The 20,891-nt window shown below is 41.1% G+C and overlaps 4 protein-coding genes across 4 annotated transcripts; 1 reads left to right on the forward strand and 3 right to left on the reverse strand.

Moving 5' to 3' along the window:
- Nucleotides 1-3,628: 3,628 nt before the first annotated feature.
- Nucleotides 3,629-7,481, forward strand: LOC149958570 (uncharacterized). Its single transcript, XM_090164979.1, has 2 exons — nucleotides 3,629-3,842; nucleotides 7,078-7,481. The coding sequence occupies exons 1-2, from the start codon at nucleotides 3,749-3,751 to the stop codon at nucleotides 7,407-7,409; spliced, it is 426 nt and encodes a 141-aa protein (XP_090021105.1). The 5' UTR covers nucleotides 3,629-3,748; the 3' UTR covers nucleotides 7,410-7,481.
- A 6,101-nt stretch (nucleotides 7,482-13,582) lies between these two features.
- Nucleotides 13,583-14,281, reverse strand: LOC149958571 (uncharacterized). Its single transcript, XM_090167222.1, has one exon. It carries the CDS (start codon nucleotides 14,279-14,281, stop codon nucleotides 13,583-13,585), a length of 699 nt encoding a protein of 232 aa, XP_090023348.1.
- A 1,270-nt stretch (nucleotides 14,282-15,551) lies between these two features.
- LOC149958572 (uncharacterized) lies at nucleotides 15,552-16,289 on the reverse strand. The gene has a single exon (XM_090167223.1). It carries the CDS (start codon nucleotides 16,287-16,289, stop codon nucleotides 15,552-15,554), a length of 738 nt encoding a protein of 245 aa, XP_090023349.1.
- Nucleotides 16,290-19,034: 2,745 nt separating this feature from the next.
- On the reverse strand, nucleotides 19,035-20,405 carry LOC149958573 (uncharacterized). The gene has a single exon (XM_090167224.1). The coding sequence runs from the start codon at nucleotides 20,403-20,405 to the stop codon at nucleotides 19,035-19,037; it is 1,371 nt and encodes a 456-aa protein (XP_090023350.1).
- Nucleotides 20,406-20,891: the final 486 nt, after the last annotated feature.

The following is a 20,891-nucleotide window of genomic DNA, read 5'->3' on the forward strand; positions in this document are numbered from 1 at the left end:
GCTTTCAGTTAGTTGAGTAAATTGGGGTTTAGAAAACGGAAACAACATGCACTATTCGGCCGGGCTTTCAGCTAGTTGAGTAAATTGGGGTTTCGAAAACGGAAACAACATGTACTATTCGGCCGGGCTTTCAGTTAGTTGAGTAAATTGGGGTTTAGAAAACGGAAACAACATGCACTATTCGGCCGGGCTTTCAGATAGTTGAGTAAATTGGGGTTTAGAAAACGGAAACAAAATGCACTATTCGGCCGGGCTTTCAGCTAGTTGAGTAAATTGGGGTTTCGAAAACGGAAACAACATTTACTATTCGGCCGGGCTTTCAGTTAGTTGAGTAAATTGGGGTTTAGAAAACGGAAACAACATGCACTATTCGGCCGGGCTTTCAGATAGTTGAGTAAATTGGGGTTTAGAAAACGGAAACAACATGCACTATTCAGCCGGGCTTTCAGCTAGTTGAGTAAATTGGGGTTTCGAAAACGGAAACAACATGTACTATTCGGCCGGGCTTTCAGTTAGTTGAGTAAATTGGGGTTTAGAAAACGGAAACAACATGCACTATTCGGCCGGGCTTTCAGATAGTTGAGTAAATTGGGCATTAGAAAACGGAAACAACATGCACTTTTCGGCCGGGCTTTTAGCTAGTTGAGTAAATTGGGGTTTCGAAAACGGAAACAACATGTACTATTCGGCCGGGCTTTCAGTTAGTTGAGTAAATTGGGGTTTAGAAAACGGAAACAACATGCACTATTCGGCCGGGCTTTCAGATAGTTGAGTAAATTGGGGTTTAGAAAACGGAAACAACATGCACTATTCGGCCGGGCTTTCAGCTAGTTGAGTTAATTGGGGTTTCGACAACGGAAACAACATGTACTATTCGGCCGGGCTTTCAGTTAGTTGAGTAAATTGGGGTTAAGAAAACGGAAACAACATGCACTATTCGGCCGGGCTTTCAGATAGTTGAGTAAATTGGGGTTTAGAAAACGGAAACAACATGCACTATTCGGCCGGGCTTTCAGCTAGTTGAGTAAATTGGGGTTTCGAAAACGGAAACAACATACACTATTCGGCCGGGCTTTCAGATAGTTGAGTAAATTGGGGCTTCGAAAACGGAAACAACATGCACTATTCGGCCGGGCTTTCAGATAGTTGAGTAAATTGGGGTTTAGAAAACGGAAACAACATGCACTATTCGGCCGGGCTTTCAGCTAGTTGAGTAAATTGGGGTTTCGAAAACGGAAACAACATGTACTATTCGGCCGGGCTTTCAGTTAGTTGAGTAAATTGGGGTTTCGAAAACGGAAACAACATGTACTATTCGGCCGGGCTTTCAGTTAGTTGAGTAAATTGGGGTTTAGAAAACGGAAACAACATGCACTATTCGGCCGGGCTTTCAGCTAGTTGAGTAAATTGGGGTTTCGAAAACGGAAACAACATGTACTATTCGGCCGGGCTTTCAGTTAGTTGAGTAAATTGGGGTTTAGAAAACGGAAACAACATGCACTATTCGGCCGGGCTTTCAGATAGTTGAGTAAATTGGGGTTTAGAAAACGGAAACAAAATGCACTATTCGGCCGGGCTTTCAGCTAGTTGAGTAAATTGGGGTTTCGAAAACGGAAACAACATTTACTATTCGGCCGGGCTTTCAGTTAGTTGAGTAAATTGGGGTTTAGAAAACGGAAACAACATGCACTATTCGGCCGGGCTTTCAGATAGTTGAGTAAATTGGGGTTTAGAAAACGGAAACAACATGCACTATTCGGCCGGGCTTTCAGCTAGTTGAGTAAATTGGGGTTTCGAAAACGGAAACAACATGTACTATTCGGCCGGGCTTTCAGTTAGTTGAGTAAATTGGGGTTTAGAAAACGGAAACAACATGCACTATTCGGCCGGGCTTTCAGATAGTTGAGTAAATTGGGCATTAGAAAACGGAAACAACATGCACTTTTCGGCCGGGCTTTTAGCTAGTTGAGTAAATTGGGGTTTCGAAAACGGAAACAACATGTACTATTCGGCCGGGCTTTCAGTTAGTTGAGTAAATTGGGGTTTAGAAAACGGAAACAACATGCACTATTCGGCCGGGCTTTCAGATAGTTGAGTAAATTGGGGTTTAGAAAACGGAAACAACATGCACTATTCGGCCGGGCTTTCAGCTAGTTGAGTTAATTGGGGTTTCGACAACGGAAACAACATGTACTATTCGGCCGGGCTTTCAGTTAGTTGAGTAAATTGGGGTTAAGAAAACGGAAACAACATGCACTATTCGGCCGGGCTTTCAGATAGTTGAGTAAATTGGGGTTTAGAAAACGGAAACAACATGCACTATTCGGCCGGGCTTTCAGCTAGTTGAGTAAATTGGGGTTTCGAAAACGGAAACAACATACACTATTCGGCCGGGCTTTCAGATAGTTGAGTAAATTGGGGCTTCGAAAACGGAAACAACATGCACTATTCGGCCGGGCTTTCAGTTAGTTGAGTAAATTGGGGTTTAGAAAACGGAAACAACATGCACTATTCGGCCGGGCTTTCAGTTAGTTGAGTAAGCGAAAAGGGTCGAAGGTAGTGCCATCAGCAGCTAAGTGAGGCAAACAGAGAGGGATAAACTCCCGTGTTTTTTTTTGACAGCGCCTGAATGCCAGCGTCTCTTGACAGCGTGAGGTCAGGGGTTTTGGTCTTGTGGTCACCGGTTATTGGTCCCGTGGTCAAAAACTACGAAGGTTAGCAATCTCAAGACGCCCCTATAACCTGACGGCATTGGCCACAATGCAAGAGGCCAAATTTCGTGCGAATCAGACAATTATCTTGGGCGTGAATAGAAGGTAACAAACCAATATATATACAAACATCAGATTTTAGATAATATTGTTACGCAGCCTTTGCCCGACGGACGGACGGAGCTCTCTCTCGCGCCCATCCTTCTCTCTCGCCTCTGACCGGAGAGAACCGGTTTCGCGCCTCTCTCTGCCGCTAGAGGATCGCGGCGCTAGGGTCGCCCTTGACCCATATAAAACGGGTCGCCGGCCCTCGAAACAGGGTCTTCGACACTTTCTCGCCAGTAGGGACTTAAGCTGAAAAAGCTCAGTCCTTCGGGTCGGAATGTTAAGGTGGATAGGTCGCCGGCTGAAAAAGCCAGCCCTGACACTTTAACCCGCTAATCGGAGACTACTCCCCCGCGTACAACTTTTGTATAGTATTGATTAAAGAGATAATAAACGTATTTGGATTTCAAACTGTTATTATTATTCTGCCTACACCTACGCGTATTCTATACGTAACAATATGAACTTTAAGTCCTACATTTGGTTGTACTTTTCTTTAGTCATTACCGAGAAAAAACTGTACACAAGTTTTTTGAAACTTAATCCATACGTTTGAGCTTATCACGAAATAACGTGTTTCGATAAGAAACGAATAACATAATAAGATCAAGTTTAATGTAGCTTGAAATTCTTATAACGTCGAACAATAAACTTTGTTCCTATTCCAAATCTGTTAGATTGTTTCTGTGATCTTAGCGTGACATAAGGCGCAGTTTGAAAAGCATCGGGTAATTTGATTTCGCGTTTAAATCGTGGTATTTTCCTTTCGATTTATACCATTAAAAAATCCACCTTCCTAAGCATTGTTTTAAAGACTAGAATTAATTTTTGGATTTTGTAATTGGACTGCGAAGTTCGTGGCTGCGTGAGATTTTTGTCTAAAAACGTTTTAAAAAAATTAACCGAAAAATCATTAGATATCTTAAATAAAAATGCGTCGATTCTTGGAGCTCATTTGGATGCTAGTGCTCATTTCCTTTGGGTTCTCGAACAAAGTGAATAGCCGACATTTAAGATTGTTTCAAAGTAAGACCAGAAGTGAATATTTAATCCGTTACGATAGACGTATTTCTATTCGTTTGCCGAAAGCAATCAACTCAAGTTACCAATTTCCTTTCTTTATTAAAATGACAATATCGACCCTGAAAATGAAGATTTAGATCTACAAACATTCTAATGGTACATTATAACTAATATAAACACGGCGATATCGATGTTGAAAATGGCGATTGTTATTTTCAAAACATTTATTTTAAAAATGTGCTAAATTCCAATGATAAATAATAGCTAGTATAAATAGGGCAATGTTGATCTAACAAAATCGATTGTGTTTTAAATTTAAAACGCCACACCGATGTTCTCGATTTTACTAGTTTTTCCTCAGTTTTTTGCACTGACAAGGAAAGGAGGTGTTTATTGCCAATTTTGTTCAAAGTCAGGCGTAATGTAGACGTCGCACTACCCATTCGATTTGCCATGGCAACCGAAAATGTTTTTAACCACTTAAAAAAACAAAAAATCTTCATTTAAAAAAGCATGGAATTTTCTCGGTTTCACCTAAGAAATTTTTTTAAAAAATTTAAAATCACGAAATGGGTAATTTGTACCACATACAGGTAAATTTCATCAAGTTAGGAACACTTTTGGGTTAAAATTGTAACCATTTTTGGGTAAAATGCGGAAAAAATCTTATTTTTCCTTTAAGTGGTCAAAACTGTATCGGTTGACATGGCAAATTGAATGAGTAGTGCAACGTCTCCTTTTGAGAAATTTCATATCTCAATCTCATATAGGTCTACATTACGCCCGACTTTGTACAAAATCGTCAATAAACACCATTGTGTGTGAAATCTCTTAAAAACTCCTTCCTAATCATAAATGTCAAATTTAACCATGGTTAGTTTAAACTAGTAATTAGTAAGTAATATGCTATAGAGACAGATACTTCATGGTTTAAAATAAACTTTTATTAAAAAAAATGTTGGGGAAGCTTTTCGATCCCACTCGCTCCTTTTCAACCCACATATAACCTCTCTCCGGTCGGAATGTTCTGGATGTAGGTCATATAGGCAGTCAGTTGTTTCGGTCATGAGGGCTGCATTGAGGGTTAATTAATATCTAAGCACGACTTCATCGCGCATTATTCTATATTTATTTCGACATGGTCCTTCTCTTGCCAGAGAGGCCGAGTTCCGTCTTGAGAAATCAGACTTCTGTCCAGTTCTGTCAAGTTCTCTACAGTTCTTGCAAAAGCAGACATCTGGGTTGAAAAGGAGCGAGTGGGCTCGAAAAGCTTCCCCAATATTCTTTTTGATAAAAGTTTATTTTAAACCATGAAGTATCTGTCTCTATAGTATATTACTTACTATTTACTAACTCCTTCCTAGTTGAGTTTCAACCTTCTCTCATCACTGGTTCATGGGGTTCCCCCACGTTCTTCGGTTTCACCTTTCCATGAAAGGTTCATGGGGATATATGTAATACCGAGCTCTTGGTTATGTTGCGAATGAGGGTAGTGGTAAGCCAAAGAATATAAAGCCACGGGAATGGAAGGATTGATATTATTGGCCGAGTGTTTTGGCTGCGCTAGAAACTTCGGGCAAAGCAAATCAGAGTAACCGGAAACGGTTACCGCAACCCGGTCTCTCTTTAAAAATGAGAGGCGCAAAAGTTCCACTAGACGGAGCTACACCTTCCATTCCTGGGGCTTTATATTCTTTGGCTTGCCACTACTCTCTTTCGCCACATAACCTGACACCCTAATTTAATAGGTATTAAAAGTGGCTAGCTGACTTGGGCCTAATGAATTACTATCATTATTATTATTTCGGAACTGTGGTTTACTTTAAATTTTATCCCTTAAATGTCGTCACCTTATTTTAATAATAATAATTAATACTTTAATTAAAATCATTAAAATTTGCTAGCTGACTTGGGCTGACTAAAACCAGATATTCGAACTTAATTTAACAACTATATGTAGATTTCTAGGCGAAAATCACTATCAATAACTGAAATGAAAAATTTTCCAACATTTGGGCCCTGTATTTTGACGTATCATTAACCATTTTCACCATAACAGCTGAAGAGTTCTGCCCCGTAATTTCGGTGGCGGGAGCAGCGGCGGCTATGTACCAGGTGAAAATAGTACATAAATCCTTTGTGTAAAAACTGATGAATTAAAAAAAAATTATATTCTAAGTAAAAACGATTTAGTTGTAATAAAATTAAAAATATTAATTATAGGTGATTTAAACCAGTAATTGTTTTCGTTATTTGATTGAACAACGCTGTTTAAATCAAATTGATTTACCTCAGGTGGGGTGGCGGAGTGGTTAGCACTTTCGCCTCGCAGCAAGAGAAGTCGGGTTTGATTCCAACTCGTGGCTCTGGGTAAACACTCGGAACAACTGCTTCTGCGTAGAGTTTGCAAGTTCTCTCCCCGCTAATTTGAGGGGTTTTCCCCCGAGATCTTCGGTTTCCCCATCCATAAAAACTTGTCGTGGTTAATGTTAATAGTTAGTGAAGGGAGCTGTTCGCTTGCCACCACACTCCTACGCATTGTTACCCGGCCACCTGAATTAATGGCTTTAAAAATCGCTTGATGACTTTAAGGCTGGTTCACACGGGCAGTGTTTTCTTGATTTTCTCTATTTTCTAGTTTTACCGCCTTTTTCCGTTGTTCTGGCGCACGGGAAAACGACTGTACACACGGACAAAATTTAAAGGATTTTTCCACCGTCAGCGCTGCCGGTAAACGAGAAAACGGAGAAAAAAATGTTGAAATATCTCTACTTTATTTTCCCGGTTTTTCAAGCTCTTTGAGTTCGACTAATCAGCGAGAGTTTCGCTGTCACGTGATATAAGGAGCGATTTTGAAAGTCTTTAAAAGTAGGCTTAAGAATTTTTGCGTCTACCACGTGACGGCATAACGCTCGCTGACTGGTCGAGCCCAACGCCCCTCAAAAAAAGGTTATCCGTTTCCTCGTTCCCCGGCAGCGCTCGCTGTGATAAAATCCGGAAAATTTTGTCCGTGTGTACAGTCGTGTTCCTGCGTACCAGAACCACGGGGAAAGGCGGTAAACCTAGAAAATATAGAAAACCAGGAAAACACTGCCCGTGTGAACCAGGCTTTAGGACTAAGGTTGGTGCCTTGGCCTAGCTGATTATTATTATTATTATTATTATTATTATTATTATTATTATTATTAACCCAGATGCTTCATACACTAAACAAAATGAAAATGAAATTTTTGATCAGAATGCAAGCTTTATTCCCGAGACTGGTGCGACGACTCGCTATGCCCAGGATGGTCGAACTGCCATGTTAATGAGGGCGAGTCATTCGGCACTTGCCAGTGCTTATGCCAGCGATCCTCTCAGTGTCAGAAAGTCCTGTGCAACACGCCCTCTGGGGAGGCCCCTTATCGGCACGCTTACGCTTACGGAGCCAACGACAACGAGCCCGCTAAGTCACAAAACGAATACGGAGATTTTGACAACAACGGTTACGACTATTTGTACGGCTACGGAGACGGACGCGCAGTCAATAACAAAAAGGCCAAATGCCAAAAAGGCCTTTGCCAATGCTAAACCGTTCCCAATTTTGATTGTAACTTCAATTAAACAGTGTTCATTGTTTATTAAAATTAATTCTGAACCAATTTCGATTAATAATTTTATCGGAACCTGAAACACAATATACGCGAATGGATCTGAACGGGAAACACAGGTTGCCTAGGGAACACAAACTATCCTTGTCAAACTAACTGTTAAGTGTGAGTGTGCAAAATATTTCAAATTGAAACACCGTGAAAATGGAAATTATTTAGTTTGTTCATATAACTAAATTTTAAAACCTTTTCGAGTATTCCGCGTAAAGGGATTTCAACCACCACCTACCGATAAAACACTGAAATCCTTCTTAACCGTAATTTAAATTACAATGAAAATAAAACTATCCTTAGAAGATTTCCAAAAGAAAGTTTAGGTAAAACATCCATTTTCTCATAGCGTTAACTGCATAAAAATTGTATAAATATCCCCCATAGCTTGATGAAATTGTTCTAATGTTAAAAGTGCTGTTAGCTATACAGGGGGTTTTGATTGATTGTCTCAGGTATTTTTCTCAAAAACTATATAATCTGAAAATGTTACATTTTGAGGTTTATCTATCGTGGAATTTTTTACGGTTTTGGAAAAAATAATTGTTTGCCGTAAGGTGGTAGACGAAAACTTTCAATTTAGAGCGTACTCCATAAAAACTTGTTGAGGTTAACGGTAATAGTTAGTGTAGGGAGCTGTTAGCTCACGTGGCATGAGGGCTTGCCACCACCCTCCTACGCATTGTAACCCGGCCACCTGTCCAAAGGCATTATAAGTCGCTAGCTGACTTGGGCCTAAGCTGGTGCCTTGGGTATTAGCCTAGCTGATTATTATTATTAAACCTAAAATAAAGTTGGTTCGGTTGATAAAAGCCAACTTTTACCGGAGATATTAGTCCATGACCAAAAAAAGTTCGTAGTAGGTGGTAATACTTTTCCCAGTAGATTACAAAAGAAACCTCTGTATGTTTGTTAATTATCACCATTTTTAAGCAAAACGTTTTTCCTTTTAATGATAATGAATTTTCCAAAACAATTATAGGAATTAAACTTTGAAGGAATAACAATAATAATTTGGCCATCTACTCCTATACACGTCTGCGCGCGATAATTGAAATGTATTTAGGATCAGAGCTGGAGTTACAAGTTGGAGCATTGCGAAAATTCTCGAGCAGTGTCAGATCTGGGGACCCAGGATGCCATCGAACTGGACCATTCCTTCCAATCCAACACCCAGGGAACTCGGTGTTAAGATACTGTACCACATTATTTTTCTGGTGAGCTGGAGCTCCGTCATGCTGTAACCAAATGTGTGGGATACCGATCAAAGTAAGTCTTCCAACGCATCTGCAAATTCAATCTGAATGAATGCTTGGTAGCTCTGCCCATTAAGCCGATTCTGTTGAAAAAATGCTCCAAAAATGTAATCTCATAATAGACTAGCCCAAATGATTAGTCGAAATTGGAACTGGTTGTGTTGAGAAAATCCTCAATGCGAATTTTCATCGCACCACATATGTGGTTGTTTTGTCTGTCGAGAAAGAACACTCATCAGAAACAAGGAGCAAACGAAGGAAATCCTGATTCTCATCGGTCATGGTAATGAACCAATTACCAAAATCCAATCTAAATTGTTTATCATCATCGTGATGTGCTTGGTGGAGCGTGGCATGAAATGGATTAAAATTGTGGCGGTCAAGGACACTCCAGACATAATATGTTGAAAAATTCCAATCGGAGCATGCTCTTATATACTTTCTCGAGAGTAGGCGACAAGTAGGCGAGGATTGTCTTCCATATTAATGTTGTGATGTCCTTGTCCTAGGAATCTACGATTAACGTTGCAGTAGTGATCTGGTCGATTGTTCGGATAGTATACCTTCGAAATAATTGTCTTACTAGACTTGCGTTTCGATTACCTTCACCGAAGTGTAACTGTAACTGTTGAAGGAAAATTCCGATTTCAATTTTTATACGCGGTTAACCTTCGGAGATATTGTTTGTTTTTTATATATATCTCCATCACGTTTTTTTATACTACCGATAACGATATCATTAGTTAATCTTAATTTTAGTAGAAATACTCACAACATTATTAGGTAGTGTGTGAGTATCAGCTTAGTTCTAGTTCATAACCAGGTCTCATTTTGTAAATATGTTCTTTTAACTAATGTCGCTATAATAAACCCTTTTTTTTTAATATGACTTGAGTTTGATCATTCTATCTATGCAAGAGAGCTCCGCTATGAAACTGCAACAGCACGCTTCCACTGCGCCAAATCTTCTGAGATGACCATCTAAAACTCCAAGTCCTGTATCCAGTCCTCAGTGTCCTGTTTTTTTTCCTGGTAACAATGATGGACAGTCTATCTCGTCAGGACGTCGACAAGTTGTCTGGACCGGAAAACTGGAGGAGCTGGAAGCGACAAGTTACTGATATTCTAGTTATGAAGGATGTCTTTGAAATCATTACTGGTGAATGGACTGAACCAACGCTGACTGTATCTCCGACGTCCGCTGAAACACTTGAATATTCAGTTCTGAGGAAGAAGTACCAAGTTGCTTTCAGTACCGCCCGAAGCATTATTTGGTCCACTCTGTCCACCAAGGTTCAGAATATGACGACCAACTGCGATACTCCGAGTGAAAAATGGAACAAGCTGCTCGCGATCTACGAGCAGAAATCGTCGAACCGCGTCCGGAAGCTGTTAGCGCAGATCATGAGAACAACGAAGTCAACAGACATCGATATGGCCACCCATCTAGCACAGATGCGTTCCTTGTGGGCTGACATTCTGACAGCCGCCAACAGTGGCGCCGATCGCTTTTTTTTCCAATGGGGGCCGAAGCTCACTAATAAACTTGGAATGAGGCTGCTGGCAACACTTTCTTGCTACGGACGGCGCTACGATAGATATATTAAAGAAATAGATACCTTACGCGGAGTGTTATTCGCCTAAAATATACGGGAGCAATAACTACCAGACAACCCCGTATCAAGTTCTATAAACCTTGCCTGTATTACTGGTGTACTACGTGTAAAGCGCCACCTAAAGCTTAACAATATTTATCGAGTTTAAAACCACGCGATGATTTTTTATAATCTCACCTACTCAACAGCCGTCGCTTAAACGTAGTACCCAAGGAAGAAATTGAGTGTCTTCTTGGCGTTGCTTCCGTATTAACTAAACGGCTCACCTTTGATAGAAGTGTAAACGTATTGAAAACGTGTGGCAGACACGTTGCTCCGAATTAATTAGAAATTCTGACTTCCTACTTGATTTATCAGGCTGGTGTTTTAAATATTAAAGATATCGTAGGCCAAATAATGCTCATTATCACAACCACGCGTATGCTATTTCTTTCATCTCTGCTCTTTGTTCTCATTGTGACGCGAAGCGTTATAGTTTATTGCACATAGGAGACTTTAATTATCCCTCTATAGACTGGCTTAATAATATTCCGCGGGTAGGGGCCTGTGCCCAAACGAAACTCTTTCTTGATTGTATAACTGATTCCTCCCTCTCCCAGTTTGTTAATTTCCCAACTAGATCTGCCGGTGCACTGTGTCGCGACAATATTCTTGATTTAATTTTTTCCTCTGACCCCGGTCTGGTTTCGAACATTTCTCTTTTTTCTCCTTTGGGTACTAGTGACCACGGTATTATATTTGCTTTGTACGGCTCCCATTTTTAGACCTAAACCTAATTTCTACAAAAGGAACTATGACGCTTTTAATGACTTTCTTTCGCGTATTGATTGGTCTCCGACGCTTTCCCGTGATTCCCTCGCTGACTCTTGGGTTGCCTTTCATGCCCTCTTAACTGCCGGGATTTCGTCCTTTATCCCATTTAGTAAGCCGAAGCATCGTAATAGTACCTGTAACCACCGCTCTGCCTTAAGCAGAAAAGCTAAATCTATGGCCTGGTGTCGCATAAATCAATCTAATAAAAGACACGATTCCCAGTCAGTTATCTCTGGACATGTTGACTCTTATCGTAAGGCTCGCAACGGCCAAACTCATAACTCGAGTATTTTGAGGAGAAAATCTGAGACAGCTCTTTCCAGTCTTGTAAAGGTCAACCCTAAAGCTTTCTATTCTCACGTCAATCGATTGAAATTAAAAAATCTGATGGCTCCTCTACGACTTCTTCTTTGGAGGCCGCCAATGTTTTTAATCAGTATTTTGCCTCTGCTATTCAACCTCTGTCCTTTGTCCAGTCTCCTTCTTGCGCTGCCTCTCTCTCTACTTTTGACAAATTTACCTGTACGCCAGCTGATATTAGTCGTCTACTTGGGAAACTAAAAATTGACAAGTATTCACTCTTATTACGCAATTGTGCCCCTTCCCTTGTTTCCCCCTTTACCTTCCAATTTCGTTCTCTTTCTCGAATTGTTCGTTGCCTCCTTCTTGGAAGGAGGCAAATGTCACGCCAATTCACAAAAAGGGTCCCCGCGTTCTTCCATCTAACTTTCTCCCCATTTGCGTTTTAAACTAGGTTCCTAAATTGTCTGAAACCATGGCTTTTGAACAGCTGCTTAGCTTCCTCTCTTCCTCAATGTTTTTCAGTAATGCCCAACATGGCTTTCTACCTAAACGATCTTGTCTCTCGAACTTCCTGTCTGCTTCTAATCGTTGGTCAAGTTGGCTTGATCAGGGCTTCGCCGTCGACGTAATTCTTCTGGATTTTAGAAAGGCGTTCGACTCCCTCTCCCACGCTGCTATTCTTTCCGCCCTTCAAGACGCCGCTGTTTGTGGTGATGTGCTTGCTTGGCTCGCGGATTACCTCTCTTCTCGTTAACAGCGTGTTGTGGTTCACGGTGAAGTCTCTGATTTGGCTGATGTCCATTGTGGTGTCCCCCAGGGTTCTGTCCTTGGTGCCCTTCTGTTTAACGTCTTAATTAACTCCCTCCCTGATGTTGTTCGTTATGCGCTCATTGAGCTCTTTGCGGATGACACTAAATTATTTCATTGTATCAAATCCTCTCCCGACGGTCTGTGTCTTCAATCTAACCTTAACGCTGTTGTTCTCTGGGCTGACTCGAAGGGGTTATCTTTTAACACCGACAAATGCTCCGTCTCACACTTAGGAAGGAATAACCCCAATCACGCATATTTTATTAGGGATGCCCCAACTAACACCACTCTCTCTGAACGCGATTTAGGCATTATTGTGGATCCTTCTCTGAAATTCTCGAGTCACGCTAACAAAATTTCTAAGAAAATTCGCTCTATTACTGGTGATGTCCGTCGCAATATTTTTTTCCGCTCTCCTAGGCTAATACGTACCCTTTATAATTCCCTTATTCTTCCCCACTTGGATTTCTGTTCCCCAATCTGGCGCCCTCGTCTCCAATCGGATATCCTTGCTCTCCAACAAGCTCAAAATGCCTTCGCTAAGCTTCCCCACAAAATTTCGTCTCTCCCTGCCCCATCTCGCTTGCAGTACCTTCACATCGATCCGGTACATCTGAAGCGACTATTTTAGAAACGGAATAGCCCGTCGCGTACTTGTGGGAGAGCGTTTAACTATTCTCTAAGCTAATCCTAATCGACTGAAAAACTAGGATCATATATAATTTGTTCGCTAGGCTTAACCGTCGTAATTAAATCCAAAAGAACGTTAAGACTAACTTTCAAATATATAAGCTTTTATTCAAGACAAATTTCACACGACCGCTCGTGGTAGAATTCAAAACACAACTCTCCTGCCTTTTTCGCGCGTTCTTAATTTTAAAGTTAAATGCGCTAAAATATATTACATATACAAATGAATACCTTTTATATATATTTACACCTACATTTTTGGAGGTTTAAAACTACTTTAGTTTATGGTTCTACATACATTTAATTCTTAGTTTAGTTTTATTTTTGGTTTTAAGTATAATTATTTATTTTAATTTGGATGAAACGACCTATTTTTTCACATTCCCCCCAAAATTGACATGAAATTATTTGAATGTTAATTTTCATACAATTCAAATTTCGTCGTTTTCATCATTTCGGATTTCTAGAGGGTAGTGGAGCCTAATTGGACGTTTGATGATGTTTCTGTTTGGCAAACGAACCATACATGACCTAACGTGGCCATCGCGCCCCACAATAGCTTCTGTGACGACCGCTAAACGCCACATGTTTTTAGGAATTTTTTCCTCGTGCACCTACACGACGTCTCCTTTTTTGAAGATAGTGTTACGTTTGTTTGGCAAAACGTGATGGGCGTTTCTAAGCTCCATTAAATATTCTTCTTTCCAGCGTTTGAAGAGTTTTTCCTTTAGATTGGTACAATAACGTACTATTATTGCGTATTTTCGCTGAGAGTTTGGGATTTCGCTTTCCTTTAGTTGTTGAGGTGGTAAGCTGGTGAGACGTTTACCGGTTAGAAATTCGGCCGGTGAAAGAGGCATTGGTTCGCGGCTGTCGCTGAACACGTAGGTTACGGGACGAGAATTGACGACCGCTTCGGCTTCAATCACGATCGTTTCTGGTTCCTGGTACGACAAAGATGCCATCCCGAGTATTTTCCGAATAACGTCCTTGCATGTCCTTACTAATCGTTCGTAGAAACCACCCATCCAGGCTGCCTTATCAGCGATATATTTCCAACGGATTCCGTTATTTCCGTAAAATTCTAGAGCCTCGTGTCCTGTGAGTCCTTTCCAAATTAGTTTGAGGTCTTCATCGAACCTTTTGAATGACTTAGCGTTATCGGTATATATAATAGATGGTTTTCCTCTTCTAGCGATGATCAATAGAAACTCGTACGAGTTTAGTGAAGGTACCAGCTCCAAATGCACGGCCCTGGTGACAGCGCACGTGCAAAGGCAGACATAAGCCTTTTCTTCGACATTCCCTATCATTACGTTAAGAGGTCCACAAAAATCGATCCCACCACTTCAAAACATGGTGCTGGTTCGATCATGTCTCGAGGAAGGGGAGCCATGGGTACGTCGCCTGGTTTGGAACTGTATTTGGTACAAATGACGCATTTCTTTACTACTTATTTGACTACTTGTCTAGCGGAAATGATCCAGTAGCGACCTCTTGTTTCCGTGAGTGTACTCTGAATCCCGGAGTGATATACCTGTTCATGGCTTCTCTTGACAATTAAATTCGTTAGTCTTTGATTTTTGCTTAATATGATCGGGTGTTTCTCTTCCTCCTTTAGTCTGGATTCGTCCAATCTCCCTCCTACTCTTAAAAATCCTTCTGTGGTAATCGGTTTAAGTGAGACGATTTTCAAGTTCTTTTCGATTTTCGATCCTTGTTTGATTGCTGTGATTTCATCTTTGTAGTCTTGCGCCTGGATACATCTGATTCATCTAGCTTCGGCGTCACACATTTCTTCAGTGGTAATCGGACCAGTTTTCAGTTTTCTTTTGAGTTTTAGGTCAAGGTATCTCAACACGTAGGCAGTTATTCTGAAGGCTTTATTTGCAGAGTTATATCTTGTGAGATCTATCAATATGTGAAGGCCACTTTCGTTATCTGCTTCTAGATTCACGGTAAGACCTATCAGTTTCATCTTTCTTTCGGCTTCGGCTTCCTTGCTGAGTTCTCCGTTTAGTTTACTTTTGGGCCAATTTTTCCGATCTTCCTTTAACCACGGTACGCCGTTGAACCACGTCTCTTTGATTATTAAATCTTCGGCTTTAGCGCCCCTTGAAGGTATGTCTGCAGGATTGTCCACGCCTGCGCAGTGATTCCAATTATGTGTTTTTGTTAGCTGCTGTATCTCCGTAGTTCTGTTCCGTACAAATGGAGGCCAACATTTTTCCAATGGAGAGCGTCCATCGAATCGGTCCACAGGAATTTGGAGATGTTTTCATATTGGAATGTTTCTTCGATATGAGAAAGTAGGCGGGCGCCCAATAGGCAAGCCATCAGTTCGAGACGAGGAATTGTTAAGTTTGGTTTGAGTGGCGCAACTCGAGATTTCGAAGCGACAAATGAAACACCAATTTCGTTGGACGAAGTTACGGATCGAAGATAAATTACAGTGGCGTAAGCTTTACAACTGGCGTCACAGAATACGTGTAATTCTTGATAAATAATATTCTCTTCGGTAAAGTAACAACGGCTTAGATCAATTTTTCTTATTGAAGGCATTTTCTGGCGCCATAGTTCGAATTATCGTTTTAGTTCTGATGGTAAATCGTCGTCCCATTGTAATTCTGGTATCTTCCAAAGTTTTTGAAACAGTATTTTGGCGCGAACTACATAAGGCGAGAGCATTCCAATAGGATCGTAAATTTGGGCAACCGCACTCAAAACGTGTCTCTTCGTCGACCGTCCTTCTTCTAGTATTTCGGCTAGTTTGCTGAGATCGAAAGTGAATTTGTCGGTGTTTGGATTCCAAAGTAGGCCCAGTATCTTGTTGAAGATATTTTCGGTTTCTCCGTCGAGTATCATTGCTTCTCCGTTCAAAGCTGCTTGTTCTCCCCATTTCTTCCTTAGTTTTGGGAAATTAGTCTTCCACTTTCGTAGCTTCATGTTAGCATCGTCCATGCTTTTCGAGACCTTTTTTGACAGTTCGAAAGCCCTTTCTGTGTTCCGCGATCCACTAGCGTAGTCATCGACGTAGAGAGAGTTGCTTAAGGTTTCAACTGCCATTGGTTCGGAATCCTTGTATTTTTCGATGTGTACCTTTATGGTGGCGGCGAGCAAGAAAGGGCTTGCGCTCGCTCTAAAAGGTACCCGAGTCATCTGAAGTACTTGAAATTCATTGTCCAAGATCCAACCGTTTTCCTCTTTCGTCCATAGAAACCGGACCGAGTTGCGTTCTTCTTTCTCTAGGACACTTTGCAGAAAGGCTTTTTCTATGTCCGCTGTTATGGCGACACAGTGGTTTCGAAACCTCAAGAGCATGTTGAGGATATCTGGATTTAGACTTGGTCCTCTCGATAGGCAGTTATTGAGCGACAGGGCTCCTTTGACGTGAGATGATGCGTCCAATACGACGCTGAGCTTAGTCGTACCCCTGCAGCACAAAAGAATTGTTTCAGAGACGGGCCGACGTCGACGAATTATTAAAAATCTGTGGTCGGCCGACTGTCGGCCGACCGTACTATTTTGAGTCGAAATGTCCTACCCGAAAAAGGGTCGGCCGACGGTCGGCCTACCTTTAACGTTTGACTGTATGCCAACTTAAAAAGGTAATCCCATGTAGCAATTTGAGGTCGGGCCGACGTCGACATAAAAGGTCGATCAGCATGGTCGGCCGACAGTTGGCCGACCTTCCTTTTTTTAGTCGAAATGTCCTAGCCGCATATGGGGCCGACAAATATTGTCCTAGTAGAATAATGGTCGGCCGACCGTCGATCGACTAAAAATTTTACTTAATATGGATATATAACCGACTCATAAATAACTCTGAGCCGACTTCAAGTAGACAGTTTAGCGATTCCGAAACGACGTTGGGCCGACGTCCAATTTAACCGTATTTCCGACTCGCCCTAAAAAATGTACCAATTTGATTTTCTAACAAATATTTAGCTGTGTTTGTATTGGTAACATCTTCTTCTAAGTTTGTAAACATGAATCAACGATTTATCGTAATTTCAGATTCAACCCAAACAGTTTAATAAGCAGAAAATGTTTTAGCAGTGCTCGCAGAACATTCCCTCGATTTGAATTAACAATGTATTTCCCTAAAATATTTAATTACACGAATATGACCTACTTGAGTTAAGAGATTTTTGAAAAAGCAAACATTTTCAGGCTGAATATATGATCTTGTTCGATAAAATAGAGTAAAGAAAAGAAATTATTTAAAAAACTGTTTTAATTGGTTTTATTAAATCGCTAATTTTCACAGTTCTGCGCGATTAATTTAAAAATAAACTGTTGGATATAAGTCGACCATTAGTCGTGTTATAAATGTGCAATGGCTTTTTCAAGTCACGACTGCAATTACAATTTAAGATCCACGTTCGGACTCTAATTAATAGTTGCATTGATAAGACTTATTGGGTCGGTAAGTGGTCCAATCTATTAGGTCACCATACCGACTTTAAAAGGGATAAAAAACGTACTTAACTGCAATTATCGCAAAAACGTTTACGACTTTTAGAGTCGGCATCTGGACTAGGACCGAAAAGCGACTTTACGACCAAAGCCCGAGCCCAAATCAACTCTCTGTAATTAAGGCGCGGCGTTACAGGGTTAACAGACTTACCAAAGATTGTCAAAACACGTGGAATAAAAGCGGCTATTTTCCAAGATGGCGGACAATCCTACTAGAATTGATTCCGGTGTCTTGGTTTTTCGTATAAACCCTCTAGCATCAGAATCGATACGCAATAGAAATACGCAATTTTAGGCAGTAGGCCCGACGACGTTTTGGAGTCGGTTAACCATCACATTAATAGTCGTTATAGAGTCACGGTTTGAAATTGGGCCGACTGTGGCCCAACGTCGTTCTGGAGTAAGAAACAGGTACATTTTTAGTCGGCACAGAGTCATGCTTTAAAGGCCGGCCGACCATAACTCCCTAGGGCATTTCGACTGAAAGACCAAAGGTCGGCCGACCGTCGGCCAGCCTAGCCATTTGAGGGCTTTGTCTGACGTCGGCCCGAATTAAATGTGCTACAGGGCATAATAAGAAAGTTTGTTTCTTATTTACTATATGAATTTCGTTACTCTTATAAATTAATACTAAACTTAGTAAGGTCGTTTTTGAGTCGGCAAGTAGTCCAAAATATATGGTCACCATACCGACCTTAAAAGGGATCAAAAGCGTACTTACGCGAAATTATCTCAAAAAGGTTTAAGACTTTTAGAGTCGGCATTTGGACCAGGACCGAAAAGCGACTATTCGACTAAAGCCCGACCCTAAATCGACTCTTTGTGCTACAGGGGTAGTTCTTTCTTCTTTCAGAACTGGTGGGGGATATAATAGGTTCCTGTAGGCTTGATTTCTGGATCATGGACAATTTCAACCATGCCCAGTTTTAGCTGTTAGTCGATGACGTCCTTGTAGTTTTGATAGACTACCGGATTGGCCTTGAATTTCTGTACCAATTTTTGCATTCGTGTAGTGGTGACTGTCAGGTTGTCTACCAGTTTGTCTTTTGGAACGACCCATGGAAATGTAACGTGATAACGTCCGTCCTTGAAGTTAGTTTGTTCTCGGAATTTCTGCATGATATAGTCGTTTTCTAGATCGTCCTTTGTTGTGCCTTTAATTCCGAGTGCTTCGATTTCCCACAACGCTCTTAGAGTTTTCGATACTTCAGCTTCGTGGATGCTGACTTTAGCTACTGACATCTTGATAGTATTTACCCCGCTAGGAGTAGTGCTCAATGGACCTTGGATGGACCATCCTAGTTTAGTTTCTGCGGCGATTAGGTTCTGGGTAATTCTTTCTATAGCTCCCGTTGCGACGTCAAAGTAATAGTCTACTCCTATTAAAACACCTATAGCTGACACATTGTGCGTGTCTTCCGTGGGTTCATCCGCTAGTTCATACCCTCTTGAGTTTACGAATGTCATAACTTCGCTACAGTCTACCAGGGTCAACGCCCTGCAGATGTACGGTACTTTGACGGCCAGTATTTCAATTCTCGGTCCGCTTCCTCCCCTCACGTTTTGAACGGTAAGTTTAACAATTTTTCATCTGACTGTAGTTGGTTTCTGATTTCCAAAATTTTCGACTTCGACGTCCATCTCTCCGTAAACGGGTAACTCCAAACTTCTAGATACCTCTTGCGTGACAAAGGTTCCCTGGCTGCCGTTGTCCAATAAACATCGTACTATTTGACTGCGGCCTGTTTTCTCTGGGTTTTCTGCCCTAGCTTTAGCGGTTTGCAACAAGACGGTCTTGTGTAAGCCGACGACTCCCGACGTGACCTTGACTTTAGTTTCCTCCCGTTTGTCTTTTCTCGGATCTGAAAAGTCTTTGGCTTCAGCTTTGTGAGATTTGTTTTCTGGACAAATAGCTGAGTTGTGTCTTTTTATACAGATTCTACATGAGTTGAATTTTGAGTTGCAGTTTCGGCTTTCATGACCTATTCTTGAGCAAACGTAACACCTATTTTGGTTCCTAAAGACGCGCGTTTTTTCTTCTAGAGTGTAGATTTCGCAATCGTTGGTGGAGTGAGCTGATGATTTGCAGAAGATGCAATAGACGCCTTTGGTTTTCTCCGATACCTTCGTCGAGAACACCGCCGCTGCCGGGCGCGAGCTTCTTTCGCACGTTTCGTATTTCCCATATCCGGTAGCTGAATTTTCTCGGGAGCTTTCTCGTGTTTGCGTTACGCGTTTCTCGGCTGTATCACTTTTTAGAACGGCACATATTTCTCTCGCTTCAACTTCGCGTCTTATGAAATTCAACAAAACATCCACATCAATCTCCTCATTGGCTTTACAATTCATAGTACGCTTTAATCTAATTTCGTATGGCAAAGTGCCTATTATTTTTGAACACAAAGATATGCCATTGGCAGTGGTGTCGACGCCAAGCGCTCTAAGGCTTCTAATATTCGACGTGAAAGAATCGTATAATTTTATCAAAGTGTGCGTATCGTTTGAATTTTCTAAGCCCTTAATTTTATGGAATTTGTTCATGAGTTCATGAATCACTAAGTGTTCTTGACCGTATCTATCGTTAAGTAATTTAATCGCGACATCGTAATTATCGTCTGAGGCTCTTAAACCTCCTATAATCTCTCTAGCATCTCCTTCCAAATAGGAATCTAGGTAATAAAACATTTCTACTTTTGAAAGTCCCTGCTTTTCTTGGACTGCTGATTTGAATTGACTCCAGAAGCCTGGCCAGTCCGCGTAGTCTCCCTTGAATTTTCTTATTTGTAGCGTAGGTAGTCGACACTCTTCTTTCCTCGGCTGTGTAGATTCATGGTTTGATGAACCGCTGGCTAACGGACCTCCGGCATTTGGGTTCAGCGACTGTATCTTCTTGTTTGCTCTGGTTTTTGCCAAGTCGATCTTGTCTTCGTATTCCATCACCGTCGATAATTCTTTCATCAACGCCACGTCTTACTCTGTTTCCACGGGCGGCCATAAGGTTAAGATTTGAGAGTCTAATTCTTTTAGTGATTTTTCCTTTATGCTGATTAGTGATAGCTGTTCTTCAAGCGATAGAACCGTAACTTGAGGACTTCTCAGTAGAGTATCGATCTGCGATGTAGCTGTAGTAATGTTTTTCCGGATAGCGGCTCTTATACTTTTTGTTTGATTATATCCATTTCTCACCTTGGTTAGTAGTAGCACTTCACAAGATAGTCCTTAACGAATTGCCGGGTTTCGGCACCAAATTATGAAGCGACTATTTTAGAAACGGAATAGCCCGTCGCGTACTTGTGGGAGAGCGTTTAACTATTCTCTAAGCTAATCCTAATCGACTGAAAAACTAGGATCATATATAATTTGTTCGCTAGGCTTAACCGTCGTAATTAAATCCAAAAGAACGTTAAGACTAACTTTCAAATATATAAGCTTTTATTCAAGACA

The sequence above is a fragment of the Leiobunum rupestre genome, chromosome 2, assembly GCF_980474605.1.
Source record: "Leiobunum rupestre chromosome 2, qqLeiRupe1.1.hap1, whole genome shotgun sequence".
Taxonomy (NCBI): Eukaryota; Metazoa; Arthropoda; class Arachnida; order Opiliones; family Sclerosomatidae; genus Leiobunum; species Leiobunum rupestre.

Coding starts and splice junctions, on each gene's coding strand:
- LOC149958573 (XM_090167224.1), bottom strand. CDS start 20,405: ATGAAAGAATTATCGACGGTGATGGAATACGAAGACAAGATCGACTTG.
- LOC149958572 (XM_090167223.1), bottom strand. CDS start 16,289: ATGCTCTTGAGGTTTCGAAACCACTGTGTCGCCATAACAGCGGACATA.
- LOC149958570 (XM_090164979.1), top strand. CDS start 3,749: ATGCGTCGATTCTTGGAGCTCATTTGGATGCTAGTGCTCATTTCCTTT. Junction 3,843..7,077: donor ACATTTAAGATTGTTTCAAA/GTAAGACCAGAA, acceptor ATTTTTGATCAG/AATGCAAGCTTTATTCCCGA.
- LOC149958571 (XM_090167222.1), bottom strand. CDS start 14,281: ATGATAGGGAATGTCGAAGAAAAGGCTTATGTCTGCCTTTGCACGTGC.